The 14426-nt window shown below is 40.1% G+C and overlaps 1 protein-coding gene across 1 annotated transcript in view; it reads right to left on the bottom strand.

The window, feature by feature from the left end:
• The window catches only part of prex1 (phosphatidylinositol-3,4,5-trisphosphate-dependent Rac exchange factor 1), an 84459-nt gene that overhangs the window by 27823 nt on the left and 42210 nt on the right, over positions 1-14426 (bottom strand). Inside the window, exons 11-15 of the mRNA XM_083553860.1 lie at positions 11818-11918; positions 10701-10804; positions 10501-10550; positions 7952-8027; positions 7568-7640 (exon numbers count right to left, since the gene is read on the bottom strand). Of these exons, the coding sequence (XP_083409986.1) occupies positions 7568-7640; positions 7952-8027; positions 10501-10550; positions 10701-10804; positions 11818-11918 (404 nt within the window). The remainder of the gene's footprint in view (positions 1-7567; positions 7641-7951; positions 8028-10500; positions 10551-10700; positions 10805-11817; positions 11919-14426) is intronic.

The following is a 14426-nucleotide window of genomic DNA, read 5'->3' as shown; positions in this document are numbered from 1 at the left end:
TTATTTAATATGTGACTGAAAAATAATGCAAAACTACCACAGAGGAACTCCGAATAAACAGATGTCCTTCTCATGAAGCTTCATGCAGTTTTATTCTACATCAATCTACAAATAATTATGTACTTCAGCAACATGACAAAAGTCAAAACCTAAAGTCCAAATACTGTACTATTCATTCTTCTAGTGAGAGTTAACAGTGGTAAAGAGGAGACAAAATGGCTAATTAAATGATTTCGAGAAGTGTAAATAGCTTTTAAAAAAAATTTAAGTGAAGGATGTGAAAGTGAAAAGTGTTTATTCAATTTTTCCAATGTAAAACATGCTTTTAGACAGGTGACAAAAAAGGTGGCTATGGCTGGTAAGATTTGTTTCCACATGTCCTTTAACGGAAAGGTAGTCAAACTGTTTGGAAAAATTGCAGAGGTTTTGCAGGTGACAGGTAAAAGAAAATACCAAAAAGAAGCATTTGTATCAGCCCTGCCAGCCTTCATCCTTTCTGGATTCTTGCATCAGACTACAGAAGAAGAATAGCCTTTATTTGTCACATATACATTACAGCACAGTGAAATTCGTTCTTCACATATCCTAGCTTGCTCAGAAGCTGGGGTCTGAGCGCAGCGTCAGCCATGATACGGCGCCCCTGGGGCATAGAGGGTTAAGGGCCTTGCTCAAGAACCCAAGAGTGGCAGCTTGGCGATACCGGGGCTTGAAACCCCAACCTTCCGATCAGTAAGCCATGCCTAAAGAGTTGTCTTTTCCCCATAATATAAATAAATTTTAAACTGTTGCACTGCCCTTCCTCCCATCTTTTAGTAATGTTGTGGACTTCTCTTAGGGCAAATGTTTTCAATTCTTTAAAACATGTTGAAAAAAGTGTAATACATCTGTCTATAAATTGTCACTGTATATCAATGCACATGTTTCATCCTGAGGGGAGTGGTTTCATTCAGATTCTTCTTCTTCTTCTTTCGGCTGCTCCCATTAGGGGTCGCCACAGCGGATCATCCGTCTCCATACCACCCTGTCCTCTATATCTGCCTCTTTTACACCAACTACCTGCATGTCTTCCCTCACCACATCCATGAACCTCCTCCTTGGCCTTCCTCTTTTCCTCCTACCTGGTGGCTCCATCTTCAGCATTTTTCTACCAATATAATTCATGTCCCTCCTCTGCACATGTCCAAACCATCTCAATCTCGCCTCCCTCACCTTGTCACCAAAACATCCTACATGTGCTGTCCCTCTAATAAACTCATTTCTAATCTTGTCCATCCTCGTCACTCCCAACGAAAACCTCAACATCTTCAGCTCTGCTACCTCCAGCTCCACCTCCTGTTTTTTACTCAATGCCACTGTCTCTAATCCATACAACATCGCAGGTCTCACCACAGTCCTATAAACTTTCCCTTTCATTCTTGCAGATACTCTTCTATCACAAATCACTCCTGTCACTCTTCTCCACCCACTCCACCCTGCCTGCACTCTTTTCTTTACTTCCCTAACACACTCTCCATTACTTTGCACTGTTGACCCCAGGTACCTGAACTCCTCCACCTTCTCCACCTCTTCTCCCTGCAACCGCATCACTCCACTGCCCTCCCTCTCATTCACACACATGTACTCTGTCTTACTCCTACTGACTTTCATTCCCCTTCTCTCCAGCGCATATCTCCACCTCTCCAGGCTCTTCTCAACCTGCTCTCTACTCTCACCACAAATCACAATATCATCTGCAAACATCATAGTCCAGGGAGACTCCTGTCTGACCTCGTCCGTCAACCTGTCCATCACCACTGCAAACAGGAAAGGGCTCAGGGCCGATCCTTGATGCAGTCCAACCTTCACCCTGAACCAGTCTGTCGTACCTACTGCACACTTTACTGCCGTCACACTGTCCTCATACATGTCCTGCACCACCCTCACATACTTCTCTGACACACCTGACTTCCTCATACAATACCACAACTCCTCTCTCGGCACCCTGTCGTACGCTTTCTCTAAATCCACAAATACACAATGCAGCTCCTTCTGTCCTTCTCTATACTTCTCCATCAACATCCTCAAAGCAAATAAGGCATCTGTGGTGCTCTTCCTCGGCATGAAACCATACTGTTGCTCACAGATGGTCACCTCTTCTCTCAGCCTGGCTTCCACTACTCTTTCCCATAACTTCATGGTGTGACTGATCAACTTAATTCCCCTGTAGTTACTGCAGGTCTGCACATCTCCCTTATGCTTAAAGATCGGTACCAGCACACTCCTTCTCCATTCCTCAGGCATCCTCTCCCCTTCCAGAATCCTGTTAAACAATCTGGTTAAAAACTCCACTGCCATCTCTCCTAAACATCTAAACGCTTCTACCGGTATGTCATCTGGTCCAACCGACTTTCCATTCTTCATCCTCTTAATCGCTGCTCTCACTTCCTCCTTACTAATCCTATCTACATCCTGCTTCACCAACTCCACATCCTCCAACCTTCTCTCTCTCTGATTTTCCTCATTCATCAGCTGCTCAAAATACTCCCTCCATCTTCTCAACACACTCTCCTCACTAGTCAACACATTTCCCTCGCCATCCTTTATTGCTCTAACTTGCAGTACATCCTTCCCAGCTCGGTCCCTCTGCCTGACCAATCGGTATAAATCCTTTTCTCCTTCCTTAGTGTCCAACCTCTTATACAGCTCCTCATATGCCTTTTCCTTGGCTTTCGCCACATCCCTTTTAACCTGCTGCCGCATCTCCTTGTACTCCTGCCTACTCTTCTCATCACTCTGTCGATCCCACTTCTGTTTTGCCAACCTCTTTCCCCTAATGCTCTCCTGCACTTCCTCATTCCACCACCACGTCTCCTTGTCTTGCTTTCTATTTCCAGATGTCACACCAAGTACTTTTCTAGCTGCCTCCCTCATCACTCCTGCAGTAGTTGCCCAATCATCCGGCACCTCTTCACCACCACCAAGCCCCTGTCTGACCTCTTCCCTGAACCTCACACTACACTCTTCCTCCTTCAGTTTCCACCATCTTATTCTTCTTTCAAACCTTACTTTCCTCCTCTTCTTCTTCGCCTCCAAAACCATCCTACAGACCACCATCCGATGCTGTCTAGCTACACTGTCCCCCGCCAACACCTTACAGTCTCCAATCTCCTTCAGGTTGCATCTCCTACACAGAAGATAATCCACCTGTGTGCACCTTCCTCCACTCTTATACGTCACCCTATGATCCTCCTTCTTCTTAAAATACGTGTTCACCACTGCCATTTCCATCCTTTTAGCAAAATCTACCACCATCTGCCCTTCCACATTCCTCTCCTTAAAACCATACCTACCCATCACCTCCTCATCACCTCTGTTCCCTTCACCTACATGCCCATTAAAGTCTGCCCCAATCACCAATCGTTCTTTCCTAGGTACACCATCTACCACTTCATCTAATTCACTCCAGAATCTTTCTTTCTCCTCCATCTCACAGCCAACTTGTGGAGCATAGGCACTGATGACATTTATCATCATCCCTTCAACTTCCACCTTCACGATCATCACCCTATCAGAAACTCTCTTCACCTCAACTACACTCTTACTGTATGCTTCTTTCAGAATCACCCCTACACCATTTCTCTTCCCATCCACACCATGGTAAAACAGTTTAAACCCACCTCCAATGTTCCTGGCCTTACTCCCTTTCCACTTGGTCTCCTGAACACACAACACATCTACCTTTCTCCTCTCCATCATATCAGCTATCTCTCTCCCTTTACCCGTCATAGTACCAACATTTAAAGTACCAACCCGAACCTCTACTCTCCTACACTGCTCCTTTTCCTGCCGTCTCTGTAGACGCCTTCCTCCTCTCCTTCTCCTCCTTCGGCCAACAGTAGCCCAATTTCCACCGGTACCCTGTCGGCTAACGATACCTGTGGCGGTCGTTGTTAACCCGGGCCTCGACCGATCCGGTATGAAATTCTCATTTGTGATCCGCATATTTGATTTGGCACATGTTTTACGCTGGATGCCCTTCCTAACGCAACCCTCCCCATTTACCCGGGCTTGGGACCGGCACTAAGAGTACACTGGCTTGTGCCCCCCTAATGGCTGGGTTGGTTTCATTCAGATTGATTTTATATAAATAGCACAGCGACTCACTAAATGGTTTGAGAAGGCAGAAGTCAGTTGAGAAGGCAGAAGTCAGTCAGAAGTAAACTATATATATATATATATATATATATATATATATATATATATATATATATATATATATATATATATATATATATATATATATACAGTGAGGAAATAAGTATTTGAACACCCTGCTATTTTGCAAGTTCTCCCACTTAGAAATCATGGAGGGGTCTGAAATTGTCATCGTAGGTGCATGTCCACTGTGAGAGACATAATCTAAAAAAAAAATCCAGAAATCACAATATATGATTTTTAAACTATTTATTTGTATGATACAGCTGCAAATAAGTATTAACACCTGTCTATCAGCTAGAATTCTGACCCTCAAAGACCTGTTAGTCTGCCTTTAAAATGTCCACCTCCACTACATTTATTATCCTAAATTAGATGCACCTGTTTGAGGTCGTTAGCTCCATAAAGACACCTGTCCACCCCATACAATCAGTAAGAATCCAACTACTAACATGGCCAAGACCAAAGAGCTGTCCAAAGACACTAGAGACAAAATTGTACACCTCCACAAGGCTGGAAAGGGCTACGGGGAAATTGCCAAGCAGCTTGGTAAAAAAAGGTCCACTGTTGGAGCAATCATTAGAAAATGGAAGAAGCTAAACATGACTGTCAATCTCCCTCGGACTGGGGCTCCATGCAAGATCTCACCTCGTGGGGTCTCAATGATCCTAAGAAAGGTGAGAAATCAGCCCAGAACTACACAGGAGGAGCTGGTCAATGACCTGAAAAGAGCTGGGACCACCGTTTTCAAGGTTACTGTTGGTAATGCACTAAGACGTCATGGTTTGAAATCATGCATGGCACGGAAGGCTCCCCTGCTTAAACCAGCACATGCCCAGGCACGTCTTAAGTTTGCCAATGACCATTTAGATGATCCAGAGGAGTCATGGGAGAAAGTCATGTGGTCAGATAAGACCAAAATAGAACTTTTGGGTCAAAATTCCACTAAAGGTGTTTGGAGGAAGAAGAATGATGAGTACCATCCCAAGAACACCATCCCTACTGTGAAGCATGAGGGTGGTAGCATCATGCTTTGGGGGTGTTTTTATGCACATGGAACAGGGCGACTGCACTGTATTGAGGAGAGGATGACCGGGGCCATGTATTGCGAGATTTTGGGGAACAACCTTCTTCCCTCAGTTAGAGCATTGAAGATGGGTCGAGGCCGGGTCTTCCAGCATGACAATGACCCGAAGCACACAGCCTGGATAACCAAGGAGTGGCTCTGTAAGAAGCATATCAAGGTTCTGGCATGGCCTAGCCAGTCTCCAGACCTAAACCCAATAAAGAATCTTTGGAGGGAGCTCAAACGCCGTGTTTCTCAGCGACAGGCCAGAAACCTGACTGATCTAGAGAAGATCTGTGTGGAGGAGTGGGCCAAAATCCCTCCTGCAGTGTGTGCAAACCTGGTGAAAAACTACAGGAAACGTTTGACCTCTATAATTGCAAACAAAGGCTCCTGTACCAAATATTAACATTGACTTTCTCAGGTGTTCAAATACTTATTTGCAGCTGTATCATACAAATAAATAGTTAAAAAATCATACATTGTGATTTCTGGATTTTTTTTTTTTAGATTATGTCTCTCACAGTGGACATGCACCTACGATGACAATTTCAGACCCCTCCATGCTTTCTAAGTGGGAGAACTTGCAAAATAGCAGGGTGTTCAAATACTTATTTTCCTCACTGTATATATATATATATATATATATATATATATACATACATACACATACAGAACAATCGGGTTTAATTTTCATAGACTGCAATTTTTTACAAATAAATGTTCGCCACATTAAATAAAGGTTTATACTTTTATAAGTATTTATTTTATACTTATTATTATTTCTAAAACCTTCATTGTTGACCTATTTGGTGTCTACGCATGTGCTTTTGCACAATAATGAATATAAAACTCTGGAGTATTCCTTTAATTAAATGAATTGCTCTCACGATATTATTCACAAAAAAATTATGTATTTCTTATTGTCAGATAAACAAAAAAAAAAAAACTCATACATTGTGATTAAATTAGTTCTTTCACATTGTAGGTCGGCTGTTTAATTGACACTGTGCATGTGCTGACCCATCTTTTATATAATCTCTATGCTTTTATGATGCAAACCAGAGGGGGCACATAAACAGCAGGGTTGCCCATTTATTAGCATTCAAATCACATGCTAATGAATAGGTCTCAGTGTTACTCCAGGTCGAGCCTAGGCTGATGAGTGATGATGCGAGCTTGATTTTTTACGGTCTTAATGCATAAGAAGTGTGCTGTTTGTGGATAACCTGCCACGTTGGATTTTTTCCTCTAAAATTGAAAGTGACAAACGTGTTTCCAGAAAGGGTTTGGAGAAGACAAAAAATTCTGTGCCGCGGCGCGTTTCATAGCATTGCAGTTTGATGTGTGAGTAGACATCAGAAAAAGTGGTACTGTTTTTGATTTAACAGTAACTGTGTGTGTCTTTTACTGATGGGGGGGGTGTGTGTGGGTGCTCCTGTGTGTCTCCTGTTGGGTTTGTGTGTGTGTGTGTGTGTGTGTGTGTGTGTGTGTGTGTGTGTGTGTGTGTGTGTGTGTGTGTGTGTGTGTATACACTTCTGTCTTTTTTAATGTTTTTGTTCCTCTCAAAATCGCCGATACTGTTTGAACAGCTGGAGACATCTGCTAATAGACATGCAGACACTTTGGCCTTCAGCCAGACACACAGCCTCAGGGGTTCATCAGAATCCTCAAAGAAAAGCTAAAAAGTCTCTGTTTCAGTAGCAGCATAATCAATTCATGTGAACTAAACTGCTGTAAAATTTTATTAATGTCTGCACACAAAACCTTCCAGTTACCTACAACAAGATTAACCACAAAAATTAACGAAATACATAAATAACATCCGACAGCAAACCTGCACCTCATACATAGCGCACATTGATGATATTTTGGCTCATAGCTGCTTTAATTTATCACATTAAAAACATGGCCACAATTCACTCTCTGGCCCCTGACACCAAAAACTGTTGCAATAGCAAACAAGCCGAGCCAAGGTTCATTGCAAAACCTGTTCATGGCAAGTGAAGCCAGCAGGTCAGTTTGAAATCACCCATATTTCCATGTTATTTTATCTTTGTATTTAACTCCTTGTTTTAAACTTTCACCTCATAGCCAGTTTCTCTACAACTGCCAAATCTAGCAGTGCTGTTGCTTTTAAGATTCATCCTGCCTCATCTGGTGAAATCTTTTTGGATAGGATCACACTACAGGCTTAAGATCAACCGAACACTCGTGATTTGGTTCCATATTTGTGATACACTTGCACATTGTAAACATCACACTCCCATAGACTAAATATGGTGAGTCACAGCGGAGAGCTTTTACCGTGGTGCAGGAAGCCATTGTTGCATAGACCAACCCCAAAAGTGACGGCATCCTCGCGGGTACAACAGTCTCCCTGAAAGATATTGACACAACATGAAAGTGCAATTGAAAGAGAAAGTGATACAGAGAAAAAATCTGTGACAGAGAGGGAAAGAGAATCATTAAGTAAAACCACATGTATGCCCCCGGGAAGGAACAACATCCCCAGAACTTTTAAAGGCTGCTGTGTCCTCTATGTCCTCTAAAAAAACTCTATACAAATCTACGACATTAGTAGTTAAGGAACCACACTTACAACCTACATGACATTCAAGGTTCTGTGTGTGTTTGATATATAAAATAGTTTCTTGTTTACAGGTGTGCAAGTGTTTTAAGTCTTTTTACCTGTGCAACAAGCCAATCCACCAGTTTACTGGCTGGTAATACTGATTTAAACGTCTTCAGGTGGTGGTCTCTGTCTCTGCACAGAGAATAAAGGGATGAGTAAATCAGTATACATAAACTCATAAAGGCTCTTTTTATTCATTCGTTTTTTTTCCATTTTGCCAAGAAAACGTTTGTGCACCTTTAAAACAAAATGAAATGTAATTGACAGTAAAGTACATTTACTATTAAGGATGTAAACCTCTGAACAACTGTATAATTTATGCATTTATATTTACTTTATTGCCTCCTTATTTAGTTGCAATCCCTGGCCACTAGCTAGCGCTGATGATGGACAGTGAATACTGAGTTTTTGACAGCTGAACACAACTTGACGTTGGAATTAACACCCTTATTTTGTATTCACCATCACCTCCTGTCTTTAAGTCAATGCCACTGTCTCTTAACCATACAACACAGCAGGTCTCACCACAGTCCTATAAACCTTCCCTTTCACTCTTGAACAAACCCTTTTATCACAAATAAAACTTTGTATACACTATATGGGACTGTATTGGGACACCTAACTTTTCCAGCCATACATGGATCTTCCCCAAACTGTTGCAACAAGACTGGAACACACAATTGTATATGATGTCTTTGGATGTGGTAGAATAAAATTTTCCACTGCCTTGAACTAGGAGACCCAAATTTGTTCCAGCATAATACAATGCCCCTATACACTAAGCCAGCTATGAAGATATGGCTCACAGGTTTTGGAGTGAGTTGCCTGCTATATAGCTTTTTATCCTCAACCTTCTTGAACACCTTTGGGATGAATGTGAATGCTGATTGCACCCCAGGCCTCCTCACCCTACATCATCACCTGACTTCACTAACACTCTTGTGGCTGAATGAACACATGTCCACAACCACACCAAAATGTAGTGAAATATATTCCCAGAAGGTTATTATAACAGAAAAAAGGGAGTAAATGTACAATGGGATGTTCAAAAAGTACATACGAATATTGGTCAGGTGTCCACCAGCTTTTGTCAGTATCATGCATGTGAGCAAATATGCACCTGTCTCTGTCTAGTGTCACTCTGATCAGCACAAGAGAAATGCCCCCCCTTCCAATTAATTTATAGTAGTGCTGTATTCAGTGGTGATTGAACATTTGTGAAATTTTTACTTTAACTTAATCTTCTATATTTTAGCAGTTCATGTGAGCAAAAACATAGAGAGCTAGTGCTGTTTTATTGAAGAACAGGCTAAATTTCCTCCATGCCAATGTGCAGGGCTGACCAACAGCTCCCAGAAATATTCAGTTTAATTTATTGCAGTACAAGAGGGTCACACCAGATACTGAATGCCAAGGTTTACATTCTTTTCCCAAAGACAGATATAAATTATATATTTCTCAAAAAAAAAAAAAAAAAAAAAAAAAAAGATAGTAAAAGTATAATTTTTTTGACTCATTTTTGTATTTGGGTTCTTTATGTCTACTTTAAGGATTTGTGTAAAAAGATGTTAATGTTTTGAATCATATTTATGCAAAAATATAGAAAGTCCTAACACTTTCATGCACCACTGAATACAATACTACAACAATGTTTAATCTTTTTGCAGAACTGCAGCTTTTTTTCTTTGCTCCAAACCGGTCACAAGTCACCCTGTACAATAGATTAGACCTGAGATCTAAATCATATATTTATACTAATACATAAAAACACAGAAATGTGTGAAAGTTGCAGTGTGTTAAGAACGGCAAGTTTGGACATTTCTGTTCTGTTTCTGTTCGCATGCTTTAGCCAGACCACAGTGACACAAAAGCTGTGAGTGTCTCTCCCAACAAATGATCCGCAAACAAACTGATTAGATCAGCCACAACATATCCTACACCATGGAGGACGCTTTGTGTGCTAGTTAGGGAAGAGGAAGTGTGGTAAGACGAGTGCAGTCAGCAGCTCAGTGCTGAGCTTAAAACAACCTAGAGATGTGAGAACGGAAAACGGAAGGAGGTGGCGTGATGACACAAACACAATGACAAAGTCGACAGGCAGTGCGGGTTCTAGTCCTGTGTACACTTTATATGTGTAAAGGCATTTTATTTTTACTACAATGTGTGTGGGATTAATAGGTGTCCTATAAGACAGAATAGATCCCTAATAAAAAAAAGCCAATCCTAAAATAATCCTAAAAGCAGTAAACCCAGTAATGAAATCAGTACTTTTTATACAACTACACTGTAAAATCACATTATGTTGTAAAAAAATGTGATTATCCAGTGAAGCAATGACAGAGACAGAACAAAGGAAAACTAAGATTCCATTTCCCCTGACTGATTTGTGATCTGCAGTCGATTAGAGTGAGTGAGCAGCGAATAATATTAATACAAAATATATATTTTGCCTTGACTGTTGCGGTCTGGTCCGTAGTTTTACAGTCATTCATGCAAAATACTGCAACTCAATTCTGAGCGCTTTTATTAGACGATATAAAATCAACCAGTACATCAGTGTTTACATTTATGATGCGTTAGTGTAATTATAATGTGTAATACTTACTTGATCACAGGTGTGAAGAGGCTGTGTAGACGACAGTACAGTCTCACACCCTACAAACATAGTGGATACAAAAACAGTTATTTCCACCTACCAGTTTTTTTCTAAACAGCTCAACAGTTATATATTTATTAGAAAGAATACACACCAAGGTACAAATATGCAATATGTATGGGCAAAAAATGAAACAAACAACAAAATACCTTGGATACAATATCCTCCATCTCGCTCCTGGCTTTGTAAGTGCCGTCATCATAACGGAAGCGATACAGTACCTGCTCATTCTTAAACTGGTGTTTATCAGAAACTACAAAATGAACAAAACAACAAGTCTTACTCTAAACAACTCAAGTTCTCTTCAGCTACAGTACATTGTGTGAATAAACAAAATTCTTGATTTGTTTGGTTTGCCACATTCATTTCAAAATAAAATCAGCTTAGCGTTTTAAAAGGATTGCACAATACTGATATATAGATAAAAGTTAGTTCGAGTGCAGTTCAGGATCAGTGCAATGAAGCGGAAATGAAGATTTAGCAATGTCCTGGCTGACTCATTTCCACTGACAATGAGCAAGAATACAATAAAGAACAAAAGTTCTTACACTTTAATAAATTAAGTTTATAGAGACACATCATAGTTAAATGCAGGCCTTTGATTGATCTATGAACAGTATGTAGCTTTATAACAAGAATAACATATACACCAAAATGCTAACCTATCGCATGCTAAAATTAAACCTACTGTTCTTATGTAGCTTTTACAAAAATTTCTTTTGACTTACAACATAACAGTTTATTTATATTCAGGCTATGTGATGGATATTAAAATCTCAGGTAACCCGAGTAACCTTGTTTCTTACAACATTACAACCTGGGCCACCTATTAGTGTTACAGCATTACTGTTTGCCCAGAAATATTTTCTCTAATCCTATCCTGCACACATTCAAACACACACATACACATACACCACTTGCTTGCCGAGTGTAGTGTGGAGTGTCTGAGCAGGGAGATGTCATTATCCCTGGTTCGGCTTTTGGGACGAGGTAAACAATTCACTCCATAAATTATTCATGACTGGCTTGTTTTCTGTCACAACATTCCTGCTTTGGGGGACGGAGAGCAAATCTTGATGATGAGCTCAGGTTACAGTGCAATGTTGATATGGGAAATGTATAGCAATGTTTTCGTACAGGATGTTTTTGCTTTTTGCCGTATTTAAAATTTTAACCACAAAATGGGGTTAAAACAAGGGACACTTTTTCTTGAAAAAAAAATAGTTATAGATAAATAAGTGATGAAAGAGCACATGTGAGACTCACCATGGTGGATGAGACCGTTCTCCAGCAGTGCTTGGCCCAAATTGATCCCTTCCTCTGGTTTACTGATCTCTCCACTCTCCAACAGCCAGGCGACAAATTCACTGCAGGACACACGGACACACAGACACCAGATAAGCCTTTATAGAACACTATATGCAGTACAATTACTGCCTTGATTGTGCAGCAATTTTTCCCACTAATTATTATGATCTCAGTGTTATTGAGATTAAAAAGTCTACAGAAACTGCACCACTATACACTGCTATACAGTAGCCATCTAGCTATTCATATATGAACAGGACTGCTTTATGTGCGACAAACTGTGTAAAATATTCCAAAATAAATAAAATAAAAAAAAAAACATCACATTTTTATGCAAATGTAAGACACTGTGCAGCACTGTGGATGAAAGTGAATAAGCCTTTGTTTGCTAATAAATGTAAAAGGGTCTAAACCACAGAAAAGTTAAGGGTTGGTTATTTTGTAACAATTTTTGTTGTGCCTCAGAGAAAAGCTTTGGGCTCTGTGAATCCTACAGGACCTATAAATGGGAGAAACCATGTGGAACCTCAGCTTGTTTACCTGCCTTTTGCATTTGCATTAGTCTCTGGCAAGGTCTATGTGCAGATATACACATACGCACATTCAGAGCACTTGCTATGTCATTATCTTCAGTACAGTACTAACTAGCTAGCTAACATGCCAACCTGACACATTTCTGAAAGAATTTTAAATCATGTTCACACATTTTTTTTTTTAAAGATATTTAGCAAACATGAACTGCTTAAATAGAATTTCTTGGAAGTGTTAAGTCATGTGTTCATAATGTTCTCTCTGTGTGTCTCTTTATAAACACACAAACACACATCTCTACAGCTGGCTGGCTAAACAGCTAACGAGCTAATTAAAAATATATATTTGAGCGGACTGTAGACATATTCATATTTAATCATAATATTTACTGGAGATGGCAAACTAGCTACCTGAGCAGGGGTTCAGAGTGGAATGTTAAGTCACATTTATATGCACTGTTAAATACAGCTCATTAAAACTGAGGAGGTGGAAGACTAATGTGCCTTTTCTGATACACTGTATGAGACTCTTACCAATTTAATTTTTTCAAACCACTGCTCATGCAGCATCACAAAGCAAAGGGATACACGTGAAGGCTGCTCTCCTCTGCACGCATGACCTCTGACACATGTCTAACTAGTGGTATCGTGATTGACACTGTGAGAGTATGCCATCCCTTCCAGGAGGAGAGCACGACCATTAGTCATTGATGGCACTTGGTTGATATCCAGATCGATTAGAATTTTTTTCCAGACACTAGAGAAACAGACGGTTAAAGCCTTCGTCAAGAGCCCAGGAGTGGCTGCTTAGTTGTGCTGGTATTTAAACTCATGACCTCTCTCAAAAGTCTAACATCTTGACCACTGAGCTACCAATTTGACTACTTTCCTTAAACAAGAATGGCTATTTCCATATACACTATATAGGAAAGTATTGGGGCACTTGGCTTTTCCAGTCATATGTGGTTCTTCCCTAAACTGTTACCACAAAAGTAGAGCACATAATTGTATAGCATGCCTTTTGACACGGTAGCATTACATTTTCCACTCTCTTGAACTAGAAGACCAAAACCATGACAATGTCCCTGTACACAAAGCCAGCTCCATGCTTTACATGAGTAAGACTGGAAGTTCTGCAGTGGCCTGCGATAGACCTCTGACCTCAACCCTACTGAATAACTTTGGGATTAATCAGAACATTGACTGCACCCCAGGCTTCCAGACCCTACATCAGTACCTACGTTTATTAACCCTTGTGGCTGAATGTACTAAGTATGTATAGTGTATAACAAAACTATACATCTAACTCTGCTTTTTATGCAAAACCACACTCTTAACATGCACCATTCACATTAGGCATGTTGCTTGCACAAAACAACAAAGACACTAAAAATACACAAAAAATTATCCAGCTTGTGCTATCAGGCAGAATTCAATGTAAATTTGCAGCAGAAAGGTAAGAAAATAATAGAGAAAAAATAGTTAGCAGTAATAAGCAGTTTAAAAAAATGCAAACAAATGTACTTAACACAATTAAGAAAATGTAAATCAGATGCTATGGCCTTTACAGTCACCAGATATCAAACCAACTAAACACGTATGAGAGATTTTGAACCACTGTTTTACAAAACTATTATCAAATACCACTAAAGAGAATATCTGTTCATTACTCTAGTACAGGATGAAAGACATGCAGGATCGATGCCATGAGGACTTTTTTTTATGGCGCCTCTTGCTGAATGAACACTTACTTTTAGCATTAATGGATTTTATTTATTTATTTATTTATTTATTTTTATCACTGAGAGAATTGTTTACGAAAATAAGGAATCAAAAACAGAAAGGAAAAGACAGCAAGTCTGCTCTGCTTATGTAAGACTCTAATCCAAACTGGCAGGGAATGAGAGGCATCCCTGAGGGGGAATTAATGAGTGTTTATGGAGTTCATTAATATTCTCCATGGCTTAGGAACATGCAGTTTCTCACATGGGGCAAAGGTGTAAAATAAATATATATATTTATTTCTAGGTCCCTTTT

Source organism: Silurus aristotelis (assembly GCF_946808225.1).
Source record: "Silurus aristotelis genome assembly, chromosome: 11".
Lineage (NCBI taxonomy): Eukaryota > Metazoa > Chordata > Actinopteri > Siluriformes > Siluridae > Silurus > Silurus aristotelis.
Note: the sequence above shows the minus strand (reverse complement) of the source record. Positions and strands in the feature narration are given on the sequence as shown.